This window comes from Oreochromis niloticus, linkage group LG18 (genome assembly GCF_001858045.2).
Source record: "Oreochromis niloticus isolate F11D_XX linkage group LG18, O_niloticus_UMD_NMBU, whole genome shotgun sequence".
Taxonomy (NCBI): domain Eukaryota; kingdom Metazoa; phylum Chordata; class Actinopteri; order Cichliformes; family Cichlidae; genus Oreochromis; species Oreochromis niloticus.
Window position 1 is genome coordinate 10048780 of NC_031982.2, and position 27172 is coordinate 10075951.

Sequence of the window (27172 nt, forward strand, 5' to 3'; positions counted from 1 at the left end):
TCCACTTTTCTGTCTGCCTGTGGACTGGATGCTGTCAATTAAAGGCCAAAAATAAAGCAAAATGAATTGTTAGTTAACTATATTTTTGTTTTGATAGGTTTGATAGATTCTAATGCAAAACATCAGCCTCACTACACAGATCTTAATCGAAGAGCTCTCAGTAGGAGAACAGGACTAAGAATCTACTGCTGTGCTGCGAGTCTCTGTCTGAGCACAATAGTGTCACTTGCAGCTATTATAAACTAAACTCAGTGATTCAATTTTACCAAATCACAACAGCAGTCGCCCTCAAGGTGCTTTATATTAGAAAGTAAAGACCCCCCAAATCATATGATGCCCTATGAGCCGGCACTTGGCAACTGTGGGAAGGAAAAACTCCCTTTTTAAAGGAAGAAAACGTCCAGCATACATCTGCCGTGACCAGTTGGGGATGAGTGAAGGAAAACAGGATAAAAAACACGCTGTGGAAGAGAGCCAGAGATGAATATTAGCTAATTATTAAATGCCGATGCGGTGGTGGTGGCTCTGCCTCCCAATCTTCTTTTAAATGCCGTAGGAACCACAAGCAAACCTTCAGTCTGAGAGAGAAGTGCTCTCAGGATGGCACTATAAGGTCTCGAAGATAAGATGTGGTGTGATTATTAAAACCTTGTATGTGTCGACAAGGAAATTACACAATTAGGCCTTAAATTTTGACCTGATCCTGGGATTAACTCACAGATGTCCAACATCATGTAGGAATTAAGTGGATTTTTCTGTGTTTTATATCTTATGTTCTGTTTTTGTACGTTAGAAATCTTTTCACCGTAGCCATATTTTGATTCACTTATTAAATGTCTGTAAAAAATGTCCACTCGTGCATCAGATGAAAAGTCGGACCGATCTTTAGGATTAAGATTTATCCTTTTCATTACATAAATGTCTCTGCTGAATCTCATAGCAGTTCACCACAAAGTTGTTGAGATAAATCAGTGTGGATTAATCGTCTGGCTTTGCTATCCATGGATCAAATACAGCATAGCTAGGAACATGTCTTATTTATACTGCAGCATTGATTTCACTCATATTATTCAACCGTTGCCGTATTCAAAGCTTTGCTTTTAATAGATGAACTCATATGAAAGACATTAAAGATGCTGATTTTTTTCCATTTTTCTCTATTTTTTAGTTTCTCCGGGGGTCAAAGTGTACATCGACCCTTTCACCTACGAGGACCCCAATGACGCAGTCCACGAGTTTGCCAAAGAAATAGACATCTCCTGTGTAAAAATAGAAGAAGTCATCGGCGCAGGTGAAGAACCCTGCTGTTTTTCGTCCAAGTGGACAGAATAATTTACCTTTATTAAACATTTATTTGAGCAAGAGTATGCCATCAAGGCCGGGCTCTGCTCTGTTAGAGAGTCCTCTGTGGGAGAGCAAGGTTAGGATTCAGAGTGCACATGAGAGCTGTGGGTGGGAAGGACTTCTCTGTAGCTCTCCCCCCCTCCTTCCTTTATTTCTTTCTTTCTTGTCTTTCCAGCAGCATGTTGTGTCCTAACTTCACCTCAGATGACAGTCTGCTCCCGCTCGTTCAACCTTCCTGTCTTCTCTGTCTTTCCTTCCCTTGTAAACATTCGTACTCAGGCACCAAATGCAAAACCCTCAAGTATCTCGCCCACCCTCTGTCTCCCTGCACCCCTCCCAGGTTGCACACTCGATCTATACCAGTCACTCCCTCTCTCCCCAACATCTTCGACCCCTGACCCCCCTAGCGACCCCCGTCTTTTCCTCTTCTCTTTTCTAATTCTCTCCCGCAGTCGAAGTCGACCCTCAACTCACCCCCGAGTCCGACCAGTAACGCTTCCTCTCCCCGCACTCTCCCTGACGCTCTCTTTCCCGCCACCCCTCCTCCCCCTTCATTCCTCTGCTCACTCAACCCCTGCCCACCTCCATCACCCCCCACCCCCTCCTCTCGCCACCTCGTTCTCCTCGCTCTAGGTGAATTTGGCGAGGTGTGCCGCGGGCGTCTCAAGCAGGCCGGGCGCAGGGAGATGGTGGTGGCGATCAAGACGCTGAAAGCCGGCTACACCGAGCGCCAGAGGCGGGACTTCCTCGCCGAGGCCTCCATCATGGGTCAGTTCGACCACCCCAACGTGATCCGTCTGGAGGGCGTCCTGACGCGAAGCTGCCCCGTCCTCATCATCACCGAATTCATGGAGAACGGCGCGCTCGATTCCTTCCTCAGGGTAAGCTTGGCGGGAGGCGTGCGCCGCCCAACACCTCTGACAGAAGAAAGATTGCTTTCTGTTTGCATCAAAGCTGAGAGGAACACACACACACACACACACACACACACACACACACACACAGACAGTCATTCACGATACCTCTGGGTTATCAGAATGTTTTACTCTCTGTAAAACACCCCGAGGCTCTTTACTTGCTGAGTGATAGAGATTAAATGCGCAATATAACGCCTGGAGACAAGCATAGTGTCTCTGCTTGACGTGACTGAGTGATGCTGACAGGCTTTTCCCGTGCACAAACTCCTGGTGGAAAACTGTCACACACGCAGACCTTTGGATAGGTTTGCTTCAGTGTATTAGAGAGTCTTTGTACCACCGCAGAATACATTAGTGATCAGAGTTTTCGGTTCAGACCACCTACACAAAACGCTGAACAAAGGCAGGATGAGAAATGAGGTGTCACAAGGTACATTTCCAGCTGCGTGGGGACTATTACATGTCATTTACATCCAATAAAATGTGTTTTCTTGCGTGGCTGTACTGTGAAGAAGACTACTTTACTGCAGCTTTTTGACTAAATGATGATTCTTAATGCTTGTGATGAATAAATGCTCTGATGCTGGTATTAATAGCAGTTTTCGGGGGATGTTGTTAATGATATTGAGGAGCGGCGACACTGACCAGCTTGTCGAGCTGGTTTCGGTGGGTTTGATGCCCGGTGTGATTTTTTTCGTGAATGTTGTTCCTCTCTTGAAGAGAATTCGTCACACAATGCCTCAGAATGACAAAATGAAAAAAAAGCCGCTCTGTGCCTTGAGCAGCTTTGTTGAAGCCGCTCGAGGCCACTCTGGGCTGTGTGCTCAGGGTTGTTGTCGTGTTGGAACATGAGCCTTTGCTCTGGATCTCTTTGTCTGAGATCCAGAGCACTTTGGAGCAGGTTATCATTAAGGATGCACATCACTGCATTCATCTTACACTTGATCCTGCTAGTTTGCCACTTCCTGCTTCTGAAAAACATCCCTCCAGCATGACGCTGCCGCCACCATGCTTCACTGTAGGGATGGTACTGGCCAGGTGATGCTTAGTTTCCTCCAGACATGATGCTTGGCATTCAGGCCAGGGGTTCGATGTTTGATTCATCAGACCAGAGTATTTTGTTTTTCATGGTCTTAAAGCCCTTCGAGTAACCTTCAGTCTCACCACTCTACCAAACAGGCCTGATTGGTGGAGTGCTGCAGGAATGGTCTTTCTACCCCAATCGCTCGGACTGGTCAAGTGGCCAGATCTAGGAAGAATTTCAAACTTCTCAATACTTATCAATTATCAATTATCAATGCAGTACTTTTAATACTTATGTACATGTTAATATTTTGAATATCAAGCAAATAAAATAATCAAAAATGTCACTTTTTTCAGTTTTAGCTCTTATGACAGCTGTCAGTTTGGCGTTAGAAGAAACTGAGGTGTAATACTCAACTTGATCACATCACTCAACAGGATGTTAATTGTCAAGCACAATTTGATCTCTTTTTTTAATCTTTCTCAATTAAAACCCTTTTGGATTTTAGAGTGCTAATATATTTGTTTTAAAAAGAAGCAGTTTGACGTGGTCCTCTCTGACTCTGTGAAAGATCTGTCGGAGTTTACAAGGATTCATTAATTACCTGAAAACCAGCTGATTTATCAGCAATAAGAATAATAGCTGCAGCTCCACACGAGAGCCCTCACTTCCTTTTCTCGATCAGCGGGGAATTAATCAGTTTTGATAATTATTTGTCGAGAAGGAATAAATGATAAATATTCATCAGTTGTAGTTTCTGAAATTTAATCACTCAAAATCTGTTTGCCTTTTTTTTTGTTCCTGTCTTACGTTTAGTCGCTGTGTTATATATTATAACTAATTAATAATATTTAGAAATGTTGTCTGAATAATTAGCTTTACAGAAACCGCTGACATGAGGGGCAACTTTACCGTCGTGTTGGTAGTGAACGGTTGGCTCTAGTTGATTTCCACGCTTTTCCCCAACCAGAGACCGATTTATTCATCTGAACTTAATATGTTTGGTGACATTTTAACGGTTCTGTAAGTGTGGATTACTGAGCTCAGCTAACCTCGGCAGTGCCAAAAATTAGCGAGCGGCGGCTAGCTGGTTTATATTTCGATATCGGGAGGGGGGCATCAGGTGGTGCTAACCACACTCGGATATGATTGTGACACCACACGAATGCTATCAGACTAGAGTGCCGTTAAGCTTGCATTACCCAACACCATAGATCAGACTGATGACACTGATAGGACCAGTGGTGCAATGTAATCGAGTATATTTACCCAAGTACTTATCATTTTCAAGTTTTTATGTATTACAATGGTTCCTCTTTGTACTGCACTATATTATACATGTAAATATTACAGTGTGTACTGTAATACGTGTTAATATGCTGATTTTAGATTGTAAATCTACTAATATATGATGCTGTGTTATTATATATAAAGCATTCAGCAGGTATCGGTGATTAAAATCCTGTCCAGCTGCAACATTAAACTGATGTGCACATTAATGAGTCAATAATTTAGGCAAATCTGTAAAATATTTTACATTTACTTTGTGCAGCACCACTTTTTATGTACATGAACCTGAAAATAGTGGCAAATATCTTCTAAACCTGTTCTTTACGTTCTGTTTTTCATAATCAAAGGCTCTGATTTCTTTTCTTTCTCTCAGTTGCTCAGTTAAAATAACATTTGTTGGTTCTAATCTTAGTTATCAAGTAATCATCTAGGTCTTTACTGCGGACGATTTCAGATGATTTTCTGTATAAAATTTGGGGGTTTTAGGATGTATGTCTTTATTGTATTTCGTCATTTTTATTCGTTTGTCCACAAACTGTCAAAATCAGTCCGCCAATCATCAAGTCAACTCGCCGTCTCCTTTCTAAGCATCTTGGACACTTTCACAATTTTCAAGTTAATTTTCAATTTATAAATAATTAACTGATAACGCCAACACTCATTATTTGCAGCTCCACATCTGATAGTGTAGCTGGAGCTTTTTTTTTTTTCCCTCCTTCTCACCCACTCCTCTCAGCCAGCTGTCCTACAGATAACAGAAAAAGTGCCTGCTCTGTGCTCTCCTCACCCCCGCTCTCCCGCCAGTGTCACACTGCCTGTGACTCAGAGGAACTCAGAGTCCTGCTCTAACAAGGAAACTATTGAGTTAATGCACACACACACACGTGCACGCACACATGCACAAACTGTCCAAGCGTGTCACCCACAGTAGAGCTTCAGACTCCCCCCGGACATGTGGACATATGCACATGTAGAAAGCTTTATAGAAACACAGAAATAACACGCATGCACTCATGGCCACCGTGGCTTTGAAGGCCTGCTATGAATCACGGCTGTTTACACATCCATCCATCCCGGCTTGTTTGCCTGTCAGACTTCATTGGAGTGTGCAGACTACAAGGCAGGATGTTTATGGGTTTGCGATGGCACGTCCTGTGTTCTTTGCTTTCTCATCGCGGAGCCAAAGAAGGAATTGATTATGTCGGAAAAAAAATTTCTTATTTTCCCCACCCCTCTGCCTCCCTTCGCTCGGATTAGATATTCAGGTCATGAGAGAAAACCTTCCACCGTAGCTTCGTTCAATTTTGCAGAAATTTCAGATCATTTTTTAACTGTTTAATTGATTAGTTTTAGTTCAGCTCCCACACATCAGGGTACACGCGCCTTCGCGAGTCGGGAGCGCTGATTTATTGCGATCTCGAGTATGTGACACGCGTCACAAATGCGGAGAATTGTAAATTAAACCCTGAAAGCCCTCGTCTAAGATTACTTTCATGCTTCTCAGATGTTGCACGAGAGGGCAAATTTCTGCTTCTCGAGGACTTTGCCATTTTTACAAATGATCTTTGAGCGACATGACATAGTGATTTTGTTGACAGGCTGATTTTATTCTCATGTCAACAGGAAGAAGAAAAAACAAAGCCATGTTCAGCCTTTAACTGCTACTAGTTTGTCAGTCAGTGAATGAGGGGAAAATACCTGCAGTGGTCTGGTTTTGATTGCAGTGTTTTGGCTCCCATTATTATATTGTTTTGTTGAGTCAATGGCGAGCCATACCAGCTTTAGTACGACAGTAAAGACTCTAATTAATCAGCTAATTGGACAGGATGCATGAAAAGGTCAGCTGTCAGTGACTGTCAGCAGGAGCCATGAAGCACTATGACAGATGTCATGTTTACGTGGCCTCGGTGACTGATCTCCTGCCTCTGGTTCTCTTCTTATCTCCCGTACTCGCCCCTATCATATGTTTCAACACATCTTTTCTCTTTCTCATTTTCCACTCCCTGTTCATTAACCGCCTCCTCTGCTGCACCCTCCCCGCTTCTCCCGCTCTATCTCTGACTGTGTGTATGTGTGGGTTTTTTTTTTTCTTGCTTGCAGCTGAACGACGGGCGCTTCACAATGACACAGCTGGTCGGGATGCTGCGCGGCATCGCTGCAGGCATGAAGTACCTGTCAGACATGAACTATGTTCACCGAGACCTCGCCGCCCGAAATATCCTGGTCAACAGCAACTTGGTCTGCAAGGTCTCCGACTTTGGCCTGTCGCGCTTTCTGGACGACACCTCCGCTGACCCCACTTACACAAGCTCTCTGGTTGGTGAAACACGCGTGAATGTGTGTGCCGCTGTGCGTCTGTGTACACTGTGCTTGTTTAATTGGGCGTCTTAATTCGATCCCCCTCACTTGTTTCACATGTACACATAAATGCATGTGCGACTGTTCACATGTGCCAATATTTACGTTGGCGCGCGAGACCATCTGTGAAATTTGCATTTGCTTTTTTTTTTCATTTGTGTGCTGCTGCTTATAGGATTGGAGTATCTTTCAGAGTGCTGATACCATCCCCCTCTGTCTGTGTGTGCAGGGTGGTAAGATTCCCATTCGGTGGACAGCACCAGAGGCCATTGCCTTCAGGAAGTTCACCTCTGCCAGTGACGTATGGAGCTACGGCATCGTCATGTGGGAGGTGGTCTCCTATGGAGAGCGGCCATACTGGGACATGAGCAACCAGGATGTAAGTCAGCACAAGAGTCTCACGAGTAAACGTATATCTATAGCCTGAAAGCTCATGGAAGGAGTTTCATGTCTAAGTTTAGGGCCGGCTGAGAGTTTCTCCGGGCTGCTGTGGCTTTGATTTCCAGCGTGACATGTTGGACTCGGGCCTGTTCTGCTGTCTTTATCTCCTCACTGCAGATGCTGGTTGCAGCTGCGTGCCTATGTTCTAGTTTTTACCACCTTATTTACGGCCCTGGCCTGCCCACCCCCCTACAAATCCATACCGCAAAGCCTCCCTCCTCACACTCACAAAGGCATACTCAGGATCGGCTTTTTCTCTCCTTCTTCTTTACGTGCGTTGGTACCTGTAGGCTATCTGCACTGCACAGACATTGTAACTGCAGCAGTGAGCTCGCAGGAAAGAAAAAATAAATCTCTTGGTTCCTCCTCCCTGAACAAAGTACTGAAGCAGTGTGTACACCTCCACTTCACTCTCTGAGGAATATCTGCTCTGTACTGAGCTTCAAAAAAGCGACTTATAACGCTGATACCAATAAAGCGAAGGAGAAAAAAAAGGATCAGAAATGAAAAATGGCAGTAATGTATGTATAACTTTCACAACAGAACCCACATGCAGTAATGAAAGCATCAAAGTAGAAGCCCACTATTGTTCCCAATAGCCTTTGTGCCACAGTCATCGCTCAATAAGCAACAGAGTCAACAAATACGAGATATAAACAGAAGTACTCGCAGACTAGAAGCACGACATAAAAATCAAAGGACAAGCGGCGGGAGACGAGAAGCGCTGCAGAAATGTTTTATTGTTCCCAAATGGCATTTTTTTATTGTTGTAGGGAGTTAAAACCCATACGCAGCTTACGGAGGCAAATGCAGTTGCTAGGCGAACTCGCATCCGCGAGCCGACGTGTTCTTCCTCCAGTTTATTGTTTCTCCCATCAATCACGCCAGTTCTGAAGTGACAAATTTGAGAATATTGTTTTTATAGTTTTGTAAAGACGCTGAAAGAAAGATTGGAATGTGTGACAGCACGAGCTGAGGAACTGTCTAATGCAGAAGATAATACAGGAACTGCCGATTATTCTCACACCACAACAACAAAGGCCAAACAGAATGAGCATAATACGAATGATTCAGAGCCAAATGGTAACACTCTGTAGAGGCGCCACATGAAATTTGCCTAAATCCTTATGCACAGTCTTCTGGGTTGATATTTATTTAGCATAGCAAATTTCAAATGTAATCTTCATTTGAATGTGTTTGTAGCAGAAATGATTATGGACTTCTCTGCTCAGAGTGAGACAGGTTTACAATTATCAGAAAGCTTGCCATAAAATGTGTCCAAATATATCGGTGTTCTTTGTCTTCAAAGGCTGAAATTTAATGATTTCAGAGACACCTCAACTTTATCCCCTAATGCAATCATTTTTGAAAACTCTAAGATGGGTTTCCATGAAATTTCTTGCAAATATACAAAGGATGAAGAGTAACAGCTGAAGTTTCAGATTTCTTTAGCAAATAATCAAAAACTTGCAAAACAAATGACATTCTCCTCTTAAAATGCTAACAGCCTAAACATTTTAAACATTATTATGGTGTATTCTTTCAGTTATCTCTTGTAGTACACTTCTGCATAGTACAAAGTACTTTTTGCATAGTACGTGAACAGGGTAGCGTTGTTTCAAATCCGAAGACGGCTAGTAGTAATGCGCTCGTTGAAAATGGCGATTGCAGCTAATGACCATTATCAACATTAGCTGCTTCATTTTGCAGAACTTTACAACTCGTCAAGCCTCCGAGCCCTTTTTACATCAAAGACTTCATCAAGATACTTCAGCATCCACAAACATTAAATCATGCCACAAGTATAATATTAATATCTGACAAAAACAAACCAACGCTAGCTAGCTAACTAGCTAGCTAGCTTTAGCGATGTTGGTGTACCCTCCCACTGGCTGAAAACTGGTTGATGGTCACATTTCTCCTACTGTGGAGACAGCTTGGCAAGCACTGAGGGTGAAAAATGTTTACACCTTAGTTTTTTACACCATCTTACACTTGTAATAAAACCCTTGTCAGTGCTGATATCAACTACACTATATTATTGCTTTTAGCTTCATTCAGTATTTAGTGGAGACTCAAAAAAAATTACATTGCAGATACAAATCTTAGTGACCATTAAGTTATGTGCAAGGTTAAAATTATTCAAGTCCGTGGTGCGTTCACACAGGAAACACACAATTCCAGTATAAACTTTTCTCAACTTAGAGCTGAGTGATTGAAGCGACTACCAATGAGAGTGCAGCATACTGGATATTGTAAATAAATAAGGATTACCATTCATCAGTCAGCTTCAAAGTGATGCACAACAAGTGAAACACTCCCTGCGTGGACAAGCTTGTTGTCAAGAGTGACGTCCTTTGCCTTCAGGTGATGACAGCAGTAGAGCAGGACTACCGGCTGCCCCCACCCATGGACTGTCCCATGGTGCTGCACCAGCTGATGTTGGAGTGCTGGATGAAGGAGAGAAACCTGAGGCCCAAATTCTCCCGAATCGTCAGCACTTTGGACAAGCTGCTTCGCAACGCCGCAAGCCTCAAGGTGGTGACCAGCACCTACTCAGGGTGAGTCTACAGTTAGGTCCGTGATTTGTTGCAGTGGAATATAGTAAGGCAAACAGTCGATTCATCTTTGTTTGATTTTTTTTTTTCAGAACTGTGCAGGTTGTTTTAGATTTTTCCCTTACAAAGTGTAATCTGGCCTTCTTGTTTCTTGAGTGTAACCAGTGGTTTGCACTTTGTAAATCCTCTATAGTGATTGAAATAGCTAGTTTTTGATTTGTTTAGATGTTTTGAAGATGTTTCTGTTAACCATGTAAATAACTCTGCGATCATCCACTTTAGTTCACTTTTGGTCTTGCTGAGCTGACCAGTCTCTTCTTTTCTTTTTAAGAAAGTACCAGATTGTTTTTCAGTGAACTGATGGCTTCCCTCTCTTCCCTCTTCTCCACACACTTAATGAACTTTGTTTATTATGTTTTCTTCATTTACCATGAAATAACAAGGAGGGAATCGGTCTCACCCGCCTATTAAAACTGATTGCCAGTCAAACGTCCAATTAAAAATGTGGGGCTATGTATAAAAATGGCTGCAATTCCTGAACCGTTCATTCAAATATTTAGTAAAAACCCTTGAATTAAATCTGAAAGTTTGCTCTTCAAATCTAACTGTACATGCAGGATAAATTTAAAGTAGATGTCCGTGTGACGTGTCAGAGTCGGGCTGATTTCAGTATGGTGTTTCTGTCAGTTAGAGGAAGACAAGTAAGTTCGGTTAAATTTTCTCTTCCAACCAGAGATTCATAGATCTGTTATAATCACAGACTTTGATTACCTTGCTGGAAAGCTGTGGGTTTCAGACACTTTCCCACCACCCAGCAAGCACTTTGAGACGGAGTTTTCTCTTTTTCTAGCTAAAGATCAATGTTGAAGTTGAAGTTAATGTTAAAGTAGATGAAGAGAAGTTGCAAAGTGGATGGAGAGTGTTGCTTTTAGAAAAGTGTTGCGTCTCAGTCCTTTATGGAAAGAGCAAAGCGCTTCACTGTCACCACCTTGGCAAGTTTGCCGCGAGATTTAGCAACTCTTCAGAGAAACTCGCTGAATTTACTTTTCTTGATAGCTGCTGCAGAAAAAATAAATAAAATATCAGTGGGTTTCCATGCACAGGAAGTTCTAAACGAGTGTTTGGGTCTGCAAATTTGTAATTCAGCTCGTGTCCGTTTTGAGGATTCCCGGGTCACAGCAGCAGCAGCCAGAGTTTACAGTAAATGCAGAAGCATGGAGTCTAATTAGAAATAATACCAGCTGTGTTGTGGCAGACTTGGCACCTGATGTATAACCGAGGCATAAAATGCTTTTGAGGTTTTTCTACAATAAGAGCAGAAATAGTGCAAACACAAGGAAGCAGTGATGCAATTCCTTCTCTTTCACCTTTTGCGAAATTGTCCTCTGTATTGCATATGACGGCTGTGAAGTGCAGGATGAAGACTGGTGCAGGGACGAGCAGCGCCTCGCCTCTGGGTTGTGGGAATGAGATGTCACAGTAAAGAAAATTATGGCTGGCCTAAGGAAAGGCACAACAGGGTTCATGCTTGTTGGCTTCGGTTTTGTTTTATGCTTTTGGAGGACTTGGGAGGATGCCTCTTTGAGCTGAAGGCCTTTGCGAGCAGACAGCGGACTGCTCCTTTTCCCTGACATTTCCCGTGGACGTGTAAAAATTCGCTTATTCGTAGGCGCCCGTCCTCGATTTCGAGCTTGTTTTCACCGTTGAATTTTAATGATTAGTACTTCTTTTAAGACATACCAGATCCCTACATCTTAACCGATGCGTCACGAGACGAGCACACGTCCTCGAGACCCTGCCTCTGACGTCGGCGATGGCACCCTGTTTCAGAGTCACATGAGGCAGAAATTGTACGCAGAGGATCCGGGTCTGATGCCAGCTCCTTGGCTCACAGTTTCACTCTAACACTGAGCCCCAAGGGCGATTCTTATGCCAGGATTTGGACTCGGCGAAGCTAATTGTGTGTGGAAATGTAATGGCTGACCTCAGTTTAATTCCCCCTATACTTGGCTGGATGCTGGAATGTAGGTGATAGGACAGACAGCAGCCAGAGCTGCTGATGTGGAAAAGCAGGAGGTGATGAAGTGTGAGTAATAAGGGAGATTGAGGAGAAGCTAAAAGAGAGGAATGTGTTTAATTAGGTTGCTAATGAGCTTTTTAATGCATCAGGGGAGGGTGCACCCAATGCTGTGATGAGCAAATAGGAAGGCAATGGGTGTGTGTGTGTGTGTGTATGCATGTTGTGCTGTTGTTGTGTGCCGATGACATGCCAATGATTAATTTATGGCCTCATCTGTATGCAGCAGCTAGAGATAGATGGAGAAGGAGCAGGAGGAAGAGGAAGAGGAGGGGAGAGAACGGATCATGTTGTCAGAGCATGATTTAGAGAGCGTCTCCCGTGTTTGCGCGTGCGCGCGCTAGGCGTCGGAACGCTCGCTGCTGCTCACCTGCCATTGGCTGCTCAGTGATGTCGGGGCAGATAACGGAGGGAGAGAGAGGATATGAGATGCGGCGCTATCTGTGGAGTATCTTGTGCCACGAGGGCCTTAAAAACAAGGACACTGGCCGAGGAACAAAGGACACTCGGAGGCTCGCGGGGCTTTTTCCAAGATAGCCGAGAAATGTGTTGAACTTTTATTAAAACTGGAAATGCGATGAATAGATTCAGGCTTGGCATTTGAGTTGGATGTTGTTTATAGCAGATGAATCTCCGGATCAGCAATTTTGAGCTCATTCTCCTGGCGCTGTATTTTTTCATTGTCCATAACCAGGAGATTTAAGTGTATAGACTCTGCAGAATTTAGCTACGCTTGACACCAAGATGGATTAGGCCTTTATCCACCTTCAGCGAGAGCACTTAGCGGCGCGATAATGAGTTGCACCTTTTGTTTAAAGTGGCCGTGAACTTGGCGCTGACCTGTGTGGCTTTGTGTTGGCAGGGACCTGCTGCGGCTGGGAGGAACGCTGCCGGGACACAACAGGAAGAGTCCGGACAACAGTCAGGAAATCATTCGGCAACAGATGAGCCAAACTCTCCCGATCAGGGTGTGAGCCGGAAGGACTAGCTAAAAACTACCTAAAAACTCTTGAGACGAAGAGCTGATGTAAAATAAATTTAAAAAAAAGAAAGAAAGAAGAAGAAGTATGAAACGGATGGAAGCTCCGGCGACACAGCGTAAGAGGACCATTCTGGAGATTTCTTTCCCACTGGAGACTCAGTGTCTGTTTAAAGAGAACTCTCCATTCCAGTGTGTGTGTTCATTACTTGACACTTGTGGATTTGTGACTATTGACCTAAAGCCAGACTTCTTATTGCTCCCTCTCAGGTTGTGTTTGCATGTCTGCATGTGTTTTCTGCTGGTTGGGGAATCAGTCTTTTCCTTCTCTTCACCCTCCGACTGAGGACAGGGCGGGCAATTTCACGCAGATGATGCAACAGTGCCAAGATAAAGCAATCGTTTGCTTAAAACTAACTCAAAGACAGCTGTGGACCATCTCTCCAATCAGTGATTCCTTTTCTTTTTAAAAGAAAACAACCCAACCAAATATGTTCTTTCATTTTGCAAATTTTATTATTCTTATTTTTTTCTGGAAACAAGAAAAAAAAAAAAAACGACACACTTTTCATCCGCTTCCTCTTAAAAACCGTCTTCCGTGTGTAACGGGAGACGTTACAAAACCTGTACAAAGCATCCGAGTCTTCACAGCGTCTCTCTCTCAGTCCGAGGGGAGACGTAGCTGACACTGTGCGGGACACGTCATGTGCATGCCAAAGTGGGAACGTCTTCACGAGAAAAGGATGAATAACGGTCCTCCTTAACTGTTGCTTTGTCGGCATCTTGCTGGATGGGCTTTAACGTCCACGTTTTTTCTTAATCTTGTTTGACTCACGGACGCATTGTTTTGAATGCTAACTTATTATCTGGCGAAGAGGTGATTCCTACCTGGACTTACCTTTTTTTTTTTTTTTTTTTTTTTTTTTTTTAATCACTTGTTTTCCGACATAAACAAAGCAGACAGACATGAATGGGTGAATTAGGAATCAGTAGTTCTGCTCACACAGAGTACATTACCTTTAAACCCTCTGAGCAGACATGTTCAACGGTCTTTTAATTTTTTTGGGTTGTTGTTGGGTTTTGGTTTTTTTTCCTCAAATTAAAAGCGCCTGTGGTAATGCTGTGTTGTACATTAAAATCTGGTCCGGTGTTGCAGGTCAGTGTGAATCTAAAAGGTCGTTATCCAGATGATAGCTTGGTGACCTTAATAGCGACCAGACCTACAAACACGGATGTAAAATCGACCGCTCGCTGGTTCATCTCTCCTCACGTGTTTTCTCCAGCACGCCGACTCTCAGCGCAGTTTCCTATTAAAACGACTGCCTGTATATAACATTATATTTGTATTAGACCAACCTGCTCGGCATTTACAACTATCTGACCTGACTTTGGCCTCTCTATGACCCTCGTTTATATGCTTGTTTGTTTAATGTTGAGGAGCAGACAAATAGAGGAAAATTACAGTTAAATGGTCATTAAATATCTGAAACTATATGTCACGCTGAAAGAAAATGTGTCTGTTAGGGCAGACTCTTTTTTTTTTTTTCCTGTGCAAGTAAAGGTGTATTAGATTGTAAAGAAGAAAAAAATTTGCCAGAAAAACTAGAACAAAAATAAGCATTTCTCTTTCAGTATTTTTACGATAATCATATGCAAATAAATTATTAAATGGATCTCTGGTATTCTCTTTGATTTCTCCGTGGGTTCACTAGGCCGAAGTTCCCGGCCTCCTCTCATCCAGCCGTGGGATGAAACTAGGCGAGAAGCGAGCGTGTTTTACCTCCTCGGTCGGAATATCACAGCGGCTTTGGATGGACTCATTAAGATTTAAGATTAATCAAAGCCCCGTCCGCACAGCTCGCCAATTAGCGAGACCACAGGACTATTCTGGGGATTTTGCAGTCTCTGTTGCTGCTGGAGAGGCTTCAAGGAGGCAAAGTTAATCTGGCTTCACACCAAATGTCAGCGTTATTTGGCTTTAATCTGTCTGCCAGGACACAAACCGGGTCCCTGCGTACTGCCGCGGTTGAGTGAAGCTGTCACCTACTGTTTTTATTGACTGAGAGGAAGCTCGACTGTCGGGGGGTTCATACTTAACCATCTCTGACTCACAGCTCGGGCTGCTGCTGTATGATCAGCCACCAAAGGGAAGACTGCTGCCGTGTTCTCCACATGTTCTCTAATCATCTCTGCAGCTCCCACAGGATGTGCACACAGCAGTCAACACACAGCCCCGTGGCATTTATCAAGTGTGTCAGATTCTCAGGTAGATAAGGTAGATAGATGCTTTGTGGGGGGGGGGGGGGGGGGTTATAGATACATCAAAAAAGGAAAACAAAGAAATAGAAACGCCCGACCTTGGGGAGCAGTGTTCTGCACACGGGCCTGCAGAGGAGGAAGTCTGTCGGGGGGGAAGCTGCATTTGAGGGGGCCTAGCTTTTAATCACGCTGTCTTGGTTTTCACCGCTACATCTGAGATCTGACACGGTGTCAAAAGTGAGAATTTGCATCCTGTTTGTCATTAAAACCTTTGAAGCGTTTCCAGTTTTGCAGGCCGCTTCAGCCTGCTGCTCACTATAAACCAGCCTTCACATCCCTTCCAATCACAGCAGAGCTGCTGCGGGGCCCTGATAGACGACGCAGGACGGCAGCAAACCTAAAGGAAAATATCTGGATTTGTTGTACCATCAGCTGAAACGCTTCCTCACAGAGATTTTAATGAGCGTGCTCCGTGGAGGGGAGGGGGGAGCCGAGGAAGCGGTGGCAGGATGACAGGCAGGTTTTTATTTCGCAGGCTGCTCGCTGCTCATCACTAACCCCGACCGTCTGCGGTTCAACATCAAATCGCTGCGGCGACGCAGCGATCCCAACGATTACTGAAAGATTAACACCAGCCCGGCCGTTATACTGGATGTATATAATCACACAGGAACACCAGCCAAGACAGGACCCACAGAAGACATGAAAAAAAAAACACACACACAAACACACAGGCTCACTATAAACACACCCGCGTCGCTCACGCTCAGATCTGCTGGATTGGCAGCGATTTGTCAGATTTAGCTGCATCTACTGCTGTAGCCCTTCTGAATGCAGCAGTCAGTTCTCTTCCAAGCTCAAAGCACTCATTTGCCATCCTGTCCAAAGCAAGTTTAATGCCTCCAATTACAGGGGGTCTGCAAGCAGGCAGATTTGGAGCGAGGCGGCTTGGCAGGAGAGTTTGCTACGCATCAGGGCCTTTTAACAGAGCAGTGATTTGCCGTTGCTTGCTGCTGCTGCTGCTGCTGCTGCTGCTGGTGGTGGTGAAGCCGCCTGCGCCGGCTCATCAATGGAAAACTACCCTCTTTATGGTGAAGCGCATGCAGCACTAAGCCAAAACTGTGAGGAGAGACACACACACACACAAAGGACAAAAAAAGAAGACCAAATCTCGGGCTTTTTAACGAGTTGTTGCTGGCTGTTTCTTCACACTCTCTGCACGGAGGAATTTCTGCATCTCTGCACCGCAAGCACAAACGGAAATCAAAGTCTTTTCAGCAGCCATTTGGATGTAAAACGGCTCTATTTTAATTGATACTGTACAGCAGAGTGTCAAGGGTGTGAAGGGAGCGAAATGAAGGAATGGGTGCAAGAGGATAAGATAGTTGCCGTAAGACTGACACGAAGCACGGGATGTGCTGCATTAATTATATATGACAGTCAAGAAAAAAAAGAACTTTTCATCTCCCCAAAAGTTACATATATATATATATATATATATTATACTAAAACTGGCTTTGATTTGATTTTTTCAAATTATATAGTTAAACGGATTAGCTATATCCTGTTTGTATGTACATATATATATATCGCACAGTGGTAGATTTGACTAATCCATGTCCATATTATTAATGTGCAACCATCTGCAATAAAAAATTCAAGGGGGTCTATTATGAAGAGCTTTACATGATTTACAGAGCAAAATCTCATATCTCTTATCTCACACTGAGCATTGGTGACTTTCAGACTTGCCTCTGATTGACTGCTCCTAGTAAACAAAACAGAACTGGAGGTGGGCGGGGCTTCTGATATGACCATATAAGGGATATGTGCTCTTACTGACATCATACAGATCCAAAAGTAGAAAAAAATGTCTGGGATGGTGCAATTAGAGCTTTCATTCACAGGGATTACTTGTACACATGCTAAGATCATTATGTCAAGATTTGGACATTTTTAATATGAGCATCCACTATTCTAAGATTATAGCAGCCATGTGTAAAGGAAAGTTTTCACAGCAGCAGTTTTCTAAGCAGTCCTGTGAAAACCTAAGAACAAGCAAATAAAAGAAGTTTTTTTTGTATTACTTTCTTAGTGTCAGACATCTTTGGAATTTGCATTTATTCATGCACTGTTCTCTCCCACCACAGCATTTCAGACAGGTTAAAGTCTGGAGTTTGACTGGGCTGTCGCAGATTTGCTGCTGTGCTTGGGACTATTGTCCTGATGCATGACCCACTTGCAGTCAAGCTTTATCTGTCGAGCAGATGGCCTCACATACTTTGGTATTGAAGTTTCTCACGTTACGTCATGCGCTCGTTGCTCAAGAGTCGTCACCCATACTAGACGTGGACAAGGACTGGTTGCTAGGGAAAAATATGTATTTCCCGACTTCCTGGCGGTGATGTCTTGAGGTTTCTGACTGTCGGTGGGTGAAATTGGTTGCAAAAAAGGTGCTGCACTAAAAACCTCCTGGTTGACTTGGTTGCTAGCAGTTTGCCATGGCTGCCTGTAATATCCCTGTAATTTGTCATGATTGTCTGCAAATGCTTGCTAACTACAAGGCGAGCAGTAGCAAAGCTTGAAAAACCCCCAACACAGACCAGAAATTGAGGAGGTTTGCCTTTAATGTGTTTTAAAAATGTGTTGAAGGCAAATGGTCTCCACAGCTTCACTGCACCTCGAAGAGCAGCCGGATGTTTGTAGATAAGACTGCCACTACCATTCAAACTATGACCACAGCAGTATGCTAGCAACTAAACCTAGGACAGATTTTACCACCCAGCTGGAGAATACATATTTTTTTCCCAGCAACATGTGTTTGCCAGATAGTCATGGACTGGTCACAAGGCCTGTGTGACAGGAGTTAGTCTCATGTGGTTAGCAGCCATGTGTCTGCAAAACAACAGCACAGAGGAGTGCATGCAATTGCTGCAAGGTGCTCATGTCCTGTGGCTGCAAGACAAACTCCATCACTCCTCCCCCACTGTGCATGACAGTTGGTATGAGACCATTGTGCTGATATGATGTGTTTGGCTTTCTCTAAATACGGTGCTATACGTTCAGGACAAAGACCTCCACTTTGGTCTTCTCTGTCTGAAAGACATTCTTTCAGAAGTCTTGTGGGGGGGGGTTCAGATGTGACTTTGCAAACTTAAGCTCTGCTGCCATGTTCTTTTAGAAACAAGAGGCTTTTTCCTGGCAGCCTTTTCAAACAAGCTGTACAAATTCAGCGTTTTTCTAATTGTACTGTCACGAACTTTAACATTTAACATGCTAACTGAGGCCTGTAAAGTCTGAGATGTAGCTCTGAGTTTTTTCCATTTCCGCCGAGTTTTGCTGGGAATTTGCTGGGATGTCTGCTCCGGCAAAGATCGTGGCCTTATGCTAACAAACCTGAATGCTCCAGACCACACAACTTTTGCTTTTATTGAGGTGTTCACAGTAGCACCTGGCTGCTACTTACCATCTTAATTCCTATGAAAGCAGTCGGGGTGTAGTTAGTTTTTCACTTCATAGAGTCTTGTGAAGAACTTTCTTTTTCACTTGACTGTGTATGACAGAAAATAAGAAAAATCCTTATAGGTCTGTTTGATAGCTGCAGTTATATTTTATGATTAAAATGAAGAAATGCCTCGGCAACACATTCCGTATTTCAACAGTATTACTAGGCATGAAATTTTTTCGTACTGATAGACACTAATTCATCATTAAGAACCTTTAGAAAACGAACAGAATTTCCCAATCTGCCCACAATTTAACACTGAAATCTGAAACTCATTATAAAGCTATAAAGTTATGTGACATTCGTCTTCTTTTAATCCAAATTAATGGATTACGTTTAACATTTCTTGTAACCAGATTATTGTAATCTTGTTAAAGATAATCCCTCACCCTGGTCTTCAAGTAGCCCATTATATCTGAACATTTCTGCAAAGCAGCTGGCGCTAAATGCAACTGTAATCTGAGCTGCAGCCTCGCACCTAATGAAAAATATATGGGGAGCTGCAGAATATCTCATTACAGAAATATTCAATTTTCCCCTCAAATGATTTGTTCACATTTAATTAAAAAAGAGCTACACAGAAACTCTCACACGTACACACATATGCACATCTGGGATAGTAAATAATGCTTTCCAATTTCGCCTTTACCTCCCAGCACTTTCCCTATAAAAGCCCTCAGTGTTGCAGGGACGGGTGATTAGCATGACAGTGCATTTTGTGCACAGAAAGGCTTCCCCACCTGAGCCAGTCTCTGGCTCTGTCTCTGCAGTGTGAGCCATTAAATGGCCTCTGAAGCCCCAGCCATTGATTAACGGGTGTCAGTACCCTGTTGGGTTTGAAGGACGGGATGCATGTGCATTAGAAAAGTGCCTGCGAGCTGCTAACCCCCCCTCCCATTCTCTCGCCACCTCCACAATCACCACCCCTGTTCCACTACTGTTGCTGCCAGGGCTGCTGATCTCTGGGCCACAGCCGCCACAGTTTGAAGGGAATCAGAGCTGGCGAACGAGGTCAGGAGGAGGAAGGGAGCGAGGGAAGACTTAGGAGGGGAGGAAATGTAAAGGATGAGGAGGGATTGGGGATAAATCGCTGCAGTTTAAAGCTGCGCTGTATTAAACATTTTCAGACTCACGCTTATTCACTCTCCAGCAGAAAGTTGATTGTGTCTGTTACGTGTGATGCTTTATTCACCCTAGCTTGGCAGGAAAACTAGATACTTCAATTGCCACACAATATTCTGCATGCACAGTAAAAAATGAGTGCATGCTGTTTTAAGTGCAGATACATGTTGAAGTCAAGTATCTTTTCCATCTGGCAAGATAAAGAAATAAGGTTCCTATTATGTTACTTATTTCTTCATAAGCCCGGAAGGTTACCATTATGTGTGCACGTGCAGAGGAGGGATAGTGGACATACTGGGCAAAGGATGTTGAAGCTGCCGGGCATACTAGAAATTGGAGAGCAAAAGACAGAACCGTGCTTTCTCATTTTTTAAAGGCTTTCAAAATAAATGTTAAATTACAGGTGACATATGGTTTCTAAAACCTAAAAATAACCCAACTTTAACTGCGTTTAACCGTAAAACTAAAGGTTCCTGTTACATTACATGAATAAAAATATAATCAGTAGATGTTTTATGACTTTTTGATATACTTTATATAAAACATGGACATTGCCACTGTAATATAACCCACTTGGTTTTAGAGTCCACAAACTAGCAGGCTAAAGTGATTCATCCACTGACAATGCAACACAATAACTGTTGTGTTCGCTTAACAACACTCCCTGGCCAGTATTATTGCAGCTCTCTTGGATTGGTTCCTTCCTGTTTAAAGGGAGTTTTTCCTTCCCACTGTTGCCAAGTGCTTTCTGATAAGGGGTAGTATCTGGGGTTTTCTCTGTATAACTGTAGGGTCTTTACCTTACAATATAAAGCCTGTCTGACTGTTGTGAATTGGCGCTATATGAAATGAATTGAACTGAACAGCAAAGTCGTGTGGCTTCCCAAGTCCCAGCCTGAGAGAGCATTCTAGCTAAAAGAAAATCTGACCTGGAACTCAAGATTTCCGACTTCCCACTTCAAAAGGAACGCAGCATGTTGACAATTTTAACCCTCCGTTTTTTGTACTGGGTTGTAAACATGTTTTTTAATGCTGCTAACTTGTAAATTGGACTCACTTTTAGAAGAACTCGAGGAAGTGCAGCAAAATTCTGGGACTTAATTTTTTAGCTCCAGGCGTTGCTGCTTGGTTTTTATGCAGCGCTAGGCTAACTGAATACCAGCTCCCTCACAGGCTTACATACGATGTCAAGCTTCTCCATCTAAGCACAAAAACAAATAACTGTATATCCTAAATTGTTAGCTGCTATCTGTGATGGATAAGGATCTAACATTTAACAGCTCAGTTGTGTGTTTGACTGAGAGGCCGTGGCTGCGCTGTCACGTTGCCATGAGATGAAACATCACAGGGAACACTGTAACAAATCTCCATTGTCCAGCATAAAGAAAACAAAAACACAAACAAAACCAAGCCTGATGCAGCATGTGAAAGACCACATCTGACTGCCAGGGCGTGTGTGTTTCAAAGCCCTGAAGCAGTGAGCTCTGTGTGAAAAGAGAGGCCAGCAGAGATCATTAGCATGCATGTGAATGGATGGAAAGAAAGAGCAGATTATGCATTTGTATGTTTGCCGATGAGATAGAGGGGTTTAGGTCCCTCAACCCAGTTTGAATCACAAATCCCCCACCAGGGGAGGAGAGGGGCTATGGATAGAGAAGAGCAGGAAGAGACCGACTTTAGGCTTTTGAGTAAACGTAGAGGGGGTGTGCAGTGCTGTGGTCTCAGAGCAGATGTCCCAAATTGGCAAAGAAAAGAAAATAAGACCAAAAGGGATCGGTGGTTCCCGAGCTTAACTCCTATCTCAGTGAATCTGCAAAGTGTCTGCGCGGAGCATCAGGGCGGATCGCATCACCAGGCTGCCAGTCAAAGTTTTGAGAGCTTGTTTTCAGAGCCCCTTTTGTTGTGGCCTGTGGGGCGTGTTAGCAACAAGGCCGAGAGTGAGAAGGCCGAGAGGCCGACTGGCTCCGGGGACTCTTCCCCCTACATGTGGACGGCTTTACAGTTCGCTACAAAGATGAGGAGAGACAAGGAGCAAAAACACTTCCTCGCAATCCGCGCAGAGAGCGGCGACGAGCCAGTACGTCACACTGTCTCGTCCCGTTACCGGGGTCAGCGGTGCCGATGCTGACAGTGATGGGTGTCACTGCGGGTTTGTAATTAAATGGCAAGAGGCTGTTTGAAATTCAGTGCCATTTCTTTCTTCTTCTTTTTTTTTTTTGCCTATATCACAAAGAGACACAAACACACACACACATGCACACAGAGAGGCTGATTCTTATCGCCTGAAACTACCTGTATATTCGAAATAAATGGCCTGCCAAGCAGTTGATGGGTTGGCTAGAAATCCCAAATGCTTATACTGCCTTGGCTGCTTTCAAGTAATCATCCCCATGGTAACACCTGACACCAGCTATTCATCATGCAGCCCATATAAACTCCAGCATATTCACAACAACAAGTCAGAGTCAACTTTTTATACCAGCCGCTGACAAGTAGCCACACAAAACATGTCAGCGCATGATGACGCGTTCAAAATCTAACGATCTGCCGCGCACGCGTGTCGCCTTGCATCATGCTCTTCCCTCAGCATTAATTGTCAGTCGTTAGAGCTAACGTGACAGGGGGAAAGTGAATTTGTTAAGATGGAGCTGGCTCTCATGTGCCGCCACGGTTCACATCAGTCAGCGGGGGATACCGAGGAAGCAGGCCTTCATTTAGCATTTATACAAACAGAAATGGAAATTCTTTGGCTTTAAATTAAACAAGATGAGGATGCGCGCACGGCACAAATAGTCAGACTGTATGAAGATGTTATTTTTTCCCTCCCTCACTCTTGCTGTGCTTCTACCATCTGTCAGAGATATTGATGTTTCTCACAAAGGGCTAAGGGGTGCGGGATGAAGGAAAGGAGCGAGCGTGAGGAAATATTTGTGGGATGTAGTCATACACATCTTCTCGTCACTCCTGGGGACAGATGTAGAGACCTGGAGGGTTTATGTCGACGCTGGACCGCGCTCAGTTTTAGTCAGCGGTGAATTGATCTGATACCAAGTAAATATGCGTCCAGTTTTGCAGATACTTTCAACTAAAAGGCAGCTTATGTAGGGGAGAGCGGTGTGTCATGATTTATGAGATGACTTTGCAATTTCCACAATAATTACTTAATACGACAAAACACACCTTTCAGCTTTTCATGTATTTTGAAACATGGGGCTTATTAGAGACCTGGAGGGCAAAAACGTGCCTGTCTGTAAAGAATTTTGGGTCAACTTCTGTGATTTGAAAGTGCTGTAGGCTATAAATTAAAATAGACGTGACAGTCAACACAAAAGGGTTCAGACATTTTTCATTATGCATGCTTGAAATATATTGTTTCATTTCCAAAAAATAATTTATTTAAGGGTTCAGTGGGCTGTATGCTGAAATTTGGAGGATAGAAACAAAGTATCGATCCTATCGCCCTAGTAACAATCCGATATTAGTACCAGTGTTGGTATCGATCAGCCCTCTAGCATAAGAGTAGAGGAGTTGGTGCAGACGTGTCTCCTTTCTGATGAACAGGAACAGCGTACTGAACCCGATACTAATACTAACGATGCATCGATACTATCGATACTTGGATCGATCCGCCCACCCCTCGTCATAGGTGTCGCGTGTTAAATTCCACTCCTCGTTAGCATTGCAAGTGGCGCGGTTTTAAGAAATATGCAATGCCCGCCTTTGGTCAGCCACTTTGGTTCGGACTGAAATATATAAACACTAAACATGTGGACGGGGGATCAAGCCGTTTCAGTCAACAAAGCCTCAGCTCACCCACACTGCAGCATCCACAAACATCCATGGCGGCACATAGGTGCTCCTTGTGGTTCAGATCTCGTTTCTGGCCTAAATCCCACAGCTAAGGCTTGAATTTCTCTCGGAGGGGAAAATATTCTTTCAGCATGTGGCTGCTATCCTTAAACACTTCAGAGTTTATGCTTCCATCTATAAATACAAGTTCACCTAAACCGCTGTAAGAAAAACAGCACCAGACTTTGTTGTTCCCACCTTCATCCGCCACTGTACCCTTAGTGCAGGCTGGTTGGAGTTCTCGCTTCACAGAAACTTTCTGCCTACAGATCAGTCTAGGTGGGATTTGGTCTCATCTCAAAATAACTCATCTTCACATGCTGCTATTGTGCACAAGTTTTGTGTTTTTGTGCTTATGAAATAGGCTTTCTTTGCTAATAGCTTTAACTGTCCATCTATGTTTTAGGGGGGGCGAGAAACAAATGATCTTATAGTGGGAAAATGGATGAGTTTCAGCTCTGTTTGATGCAGATATTCATGTTCCTCTAAGGGTGTTTTCACACCAGTCCCATTTAATCTGTTTAAATCAAACTCTGGTTTGTTTTCCCCCCTGGTGCAGTTCATTTGTGGAGATGCTTGGACCAGAGGAAATGGACTATAGGTGTGAAAATGCCCTAAAGGTGAGCTATGATTAATTCCCGGTTCAATCCCCGGCCTCTTTCACATACTGAAATGGAGGAGAATGACACTGAACTCAAAGTTGCTGCTTCTTTGCCGTGCCATTTCTGCCTCCATTGTCATGAGAGCATACACTGTATATAAAAGATGGGCATAATGACTACTCTTAGCTGTCTGAAAGCAGACGTCACTGGCTTGAGACTCAGACTTGGGGAGAATGTGCTCTGCGCAGAAAACCTATTTAATCTATTTAATATGAGGCAACAGTGTTTGAACAAATACATGATGAAGTTATCTCTCAGCTCTCTGTTGTAGAGTTAACTAGCACATTAACACATCATCTAAATCAAGGATGGGTCATTAATTTTCCAAACGGGGCACAATTAGTGCCTGGCTGTGCTATCTTCTGTTACCGGTAGCAGTTTATAAAGAGATTAAATTAATATTGAGGAGAATTGAGTTCAGCTTATTGGTGCAGTTCTGGTTCAAACTAGTTCTAGTTTCTCATGTGGCGTCCTTGGTAAAATTAATTTCCCACCCTGCTCTGAGTCCAAAATGTAAACACAATCATTTTGCACATGTTAGCATGGATGCTAATAATAGCATTAAATAGTAAACTGACTGATTCTTATAGCGCTTTTCTACTCGACTACTATAGTACAACTTCCCTCATTCACCCAGATATATAAGCACTTTTTATCCATCTTCACACACCTTTATACTCTGATGGATGCACCAGAGAGCAACTTGTGGTTAGTATCTTGCCCGAGGATATTTGGCATGCAGACTGGAGCAACCAGGGATCGAACTACCAACCTTCCCGCTTTGCCTCCTGAGCTGCAGCCACACATATTCGCAGTTCATCATCAGATGGCGAGTGCAAAGATCTGCGTGGACAGTTGCTTGGCTTCCAGTTTTTTGCGGCTGTGCAGACTCCTCCGCGAGGTCACATCTTCAGGTGGGAACCAGGAGTGGGCGAACACACCACTTTCTCACTTTCCTCACTTCAGCTTTTTTTGTTGTTGTTGTTTGTTTGTGTGGGCCAAATACAAGAAACAAAGCGGCTCTTCTTTCTCGTGCGTGGATGTCGCCAATTGACCCGAGAAGCAGACAATGACAGTGGTGAGCAAGGTTGGAGGTTTAATTTACAAAAGCAGAAACTTTAGAAATCAAGGTAGAGGGAACAGAGCAGGAATTAAATCTAGGATGGTGGTCGGGGAGGGTCTGTGGAGATGGGAGATAGGTGTGGATTGAGTGGATCTCTTACTTGCAGTCCAGGGAAAGGTACTCGAGAGAGGGGTGGTCAGAGGGCAGGCTGTTATCCGGTGGTACCTTGGAATGAGCAGGCAGGTTATAATCCAGAGAGAGGTGCTTACCAGAGTGAGGTGGCTGGCTGGGTGGATGAGTGGAGTTGGATCCATCTGCAGCATAGAAACTAGAAAAAAACCCACAGCCCACCACAGCCTGCCTGGACCCTGACAAAATCCTTTGCAGGCCTTTGTGACTGCGTCCATGTAATTGTTCCTTTATGTGCAGACTCTTAGTATTATGTAGCTAATAGATATTCATTGTTCAGTCAGTGAATATATAGACAAGCTTTAAATGTTATCATACTCTGGCTGATGATAAAGTACCTGCAAAAATGACTTTCCAGTCAATCTCAACTAAACTTTAGTGTTAGTGCGCAGCAATTAGCAAGCGAGCCTTTAACTCAAAGAGCCCCACAGCCTCGTCAAGCTGCTAGCGTGGCTTCAAACTCTTAAGCCCTTTTTCCATCTGGATATATTTTTTTCCTTTTCATAGCCTGCAAAGTATTTTAAAGAAATTATTTGACACAAAAGAGAGCTTCCTTTTCACGGGGTTCGTCAGGCTGAAATTGTGGAGTTCATTGTTTTGGGTTTTTTCCTTTTTTTTTGCTCTAGCTTCAAAGAGCGGAGCAGAAGAAAGCCGGGCTTCTGACTGCTAGAGGTTCCCTATCTGTGGACTGCAGATAATGAGGTGGTTGGTATCTGTTAGCTTGAAGAGAGCAGACCAGCCGGACCGGAGCATCTGTCCGCAGAGAATTGGCTTCTCGTCCGGTCACAACAGTAGCGTGAGGTTTTGTTAGGTATATCCTGAATTCCTCCAGGTTTAATGTCTCCATCAAAAGGAGATCAAAAGGATGGGATTAGAGCTGCATAACAGAGGTAAGTGCGGAGAGGAGTCTTCACTAAACTCCGGCGCGCTTTTGATACCACTCATCCCTGCCAAAACCGTAGCCATGGCAACAGTGGAGAGGGAAAGTGTGCAGCATTGATAAGAGTGCGACAGGGGATGAAGGGGTTGACAGATCATTTTGGAGGAGTCTGACCCTTCCGCGGAAGGACCGTCGTCTTGTCTGGGAAATTAATACCATACGCAGATGGTGTGTAGAGATTGACAGTCTTGGACCCAGTTCTCTCTGTGAGAGCAATTTAACACATATCATACTACAAAGTGTTAACTTCAGACACTAGTGAGGGTATTTTCACACTGTAAATGCCTGTGACTGTGGGTCTCTTCTTCAAGTCCTTTAGGATTTATCTGCTGTGCAGAGCTTACTCTGCCTCTCATTGTTAGGAAAATATGCACATAACTCCGCTGCCATGCCTTTAGCTGGGCTTTAGCACGCTGCCACGGTAACGAACGTCACGCGGAAACGGATGTTCGGCTTCTAGTTTAAACGGGATCAGGTAAAGAGACAAATTAAATATCAACGCTTTTTCCTTTCACCTATTTTTTTTTCCTTTTAAGTTTACACTCTTTGCTAAGTTTGAGTTTGTGTCAACAAGGCTGGTACATATATATGTGTG

General features: G+C 43.7%; 1 protein-coding gene across 1 annotated transcript in view; it reads left to right on the forward strand.

Moving 5' to 3' along the window:
- The window catches only part of ephb3a (eph receptor B3a), a 36217-nt gene extending 21556 nt beyond the window's left edge, over positions 1–14661 (forward strand). The window contains exons 10-15 of the mRNA XM_003437807.4: positions 1169–1291; positions 1978–2225; positions 6676–6891; positions 7163–7312; positions 9742–9935; positions 12872–14661. Of these exons, the coding sequence (XP_003437855.1) occupies positions 1169–1291; positions 1978–2225; positions 6676–6891; positions 7163–7312; positions 9742–9935; positions 12872–12983 (1043 nt within the window). The 3' untranslated portion in view covers positions 12984–14661. The remainder of the gene's footprint in view (positions 1–1168; positions 1292–1977; positions 2226–6675; positions 6892–7162; positions 7313–9741; positions 9936–12871) is intronic.
- The last annotated feature ends 12511 nt before the right edge of the window (positions 14662–27172 follow it).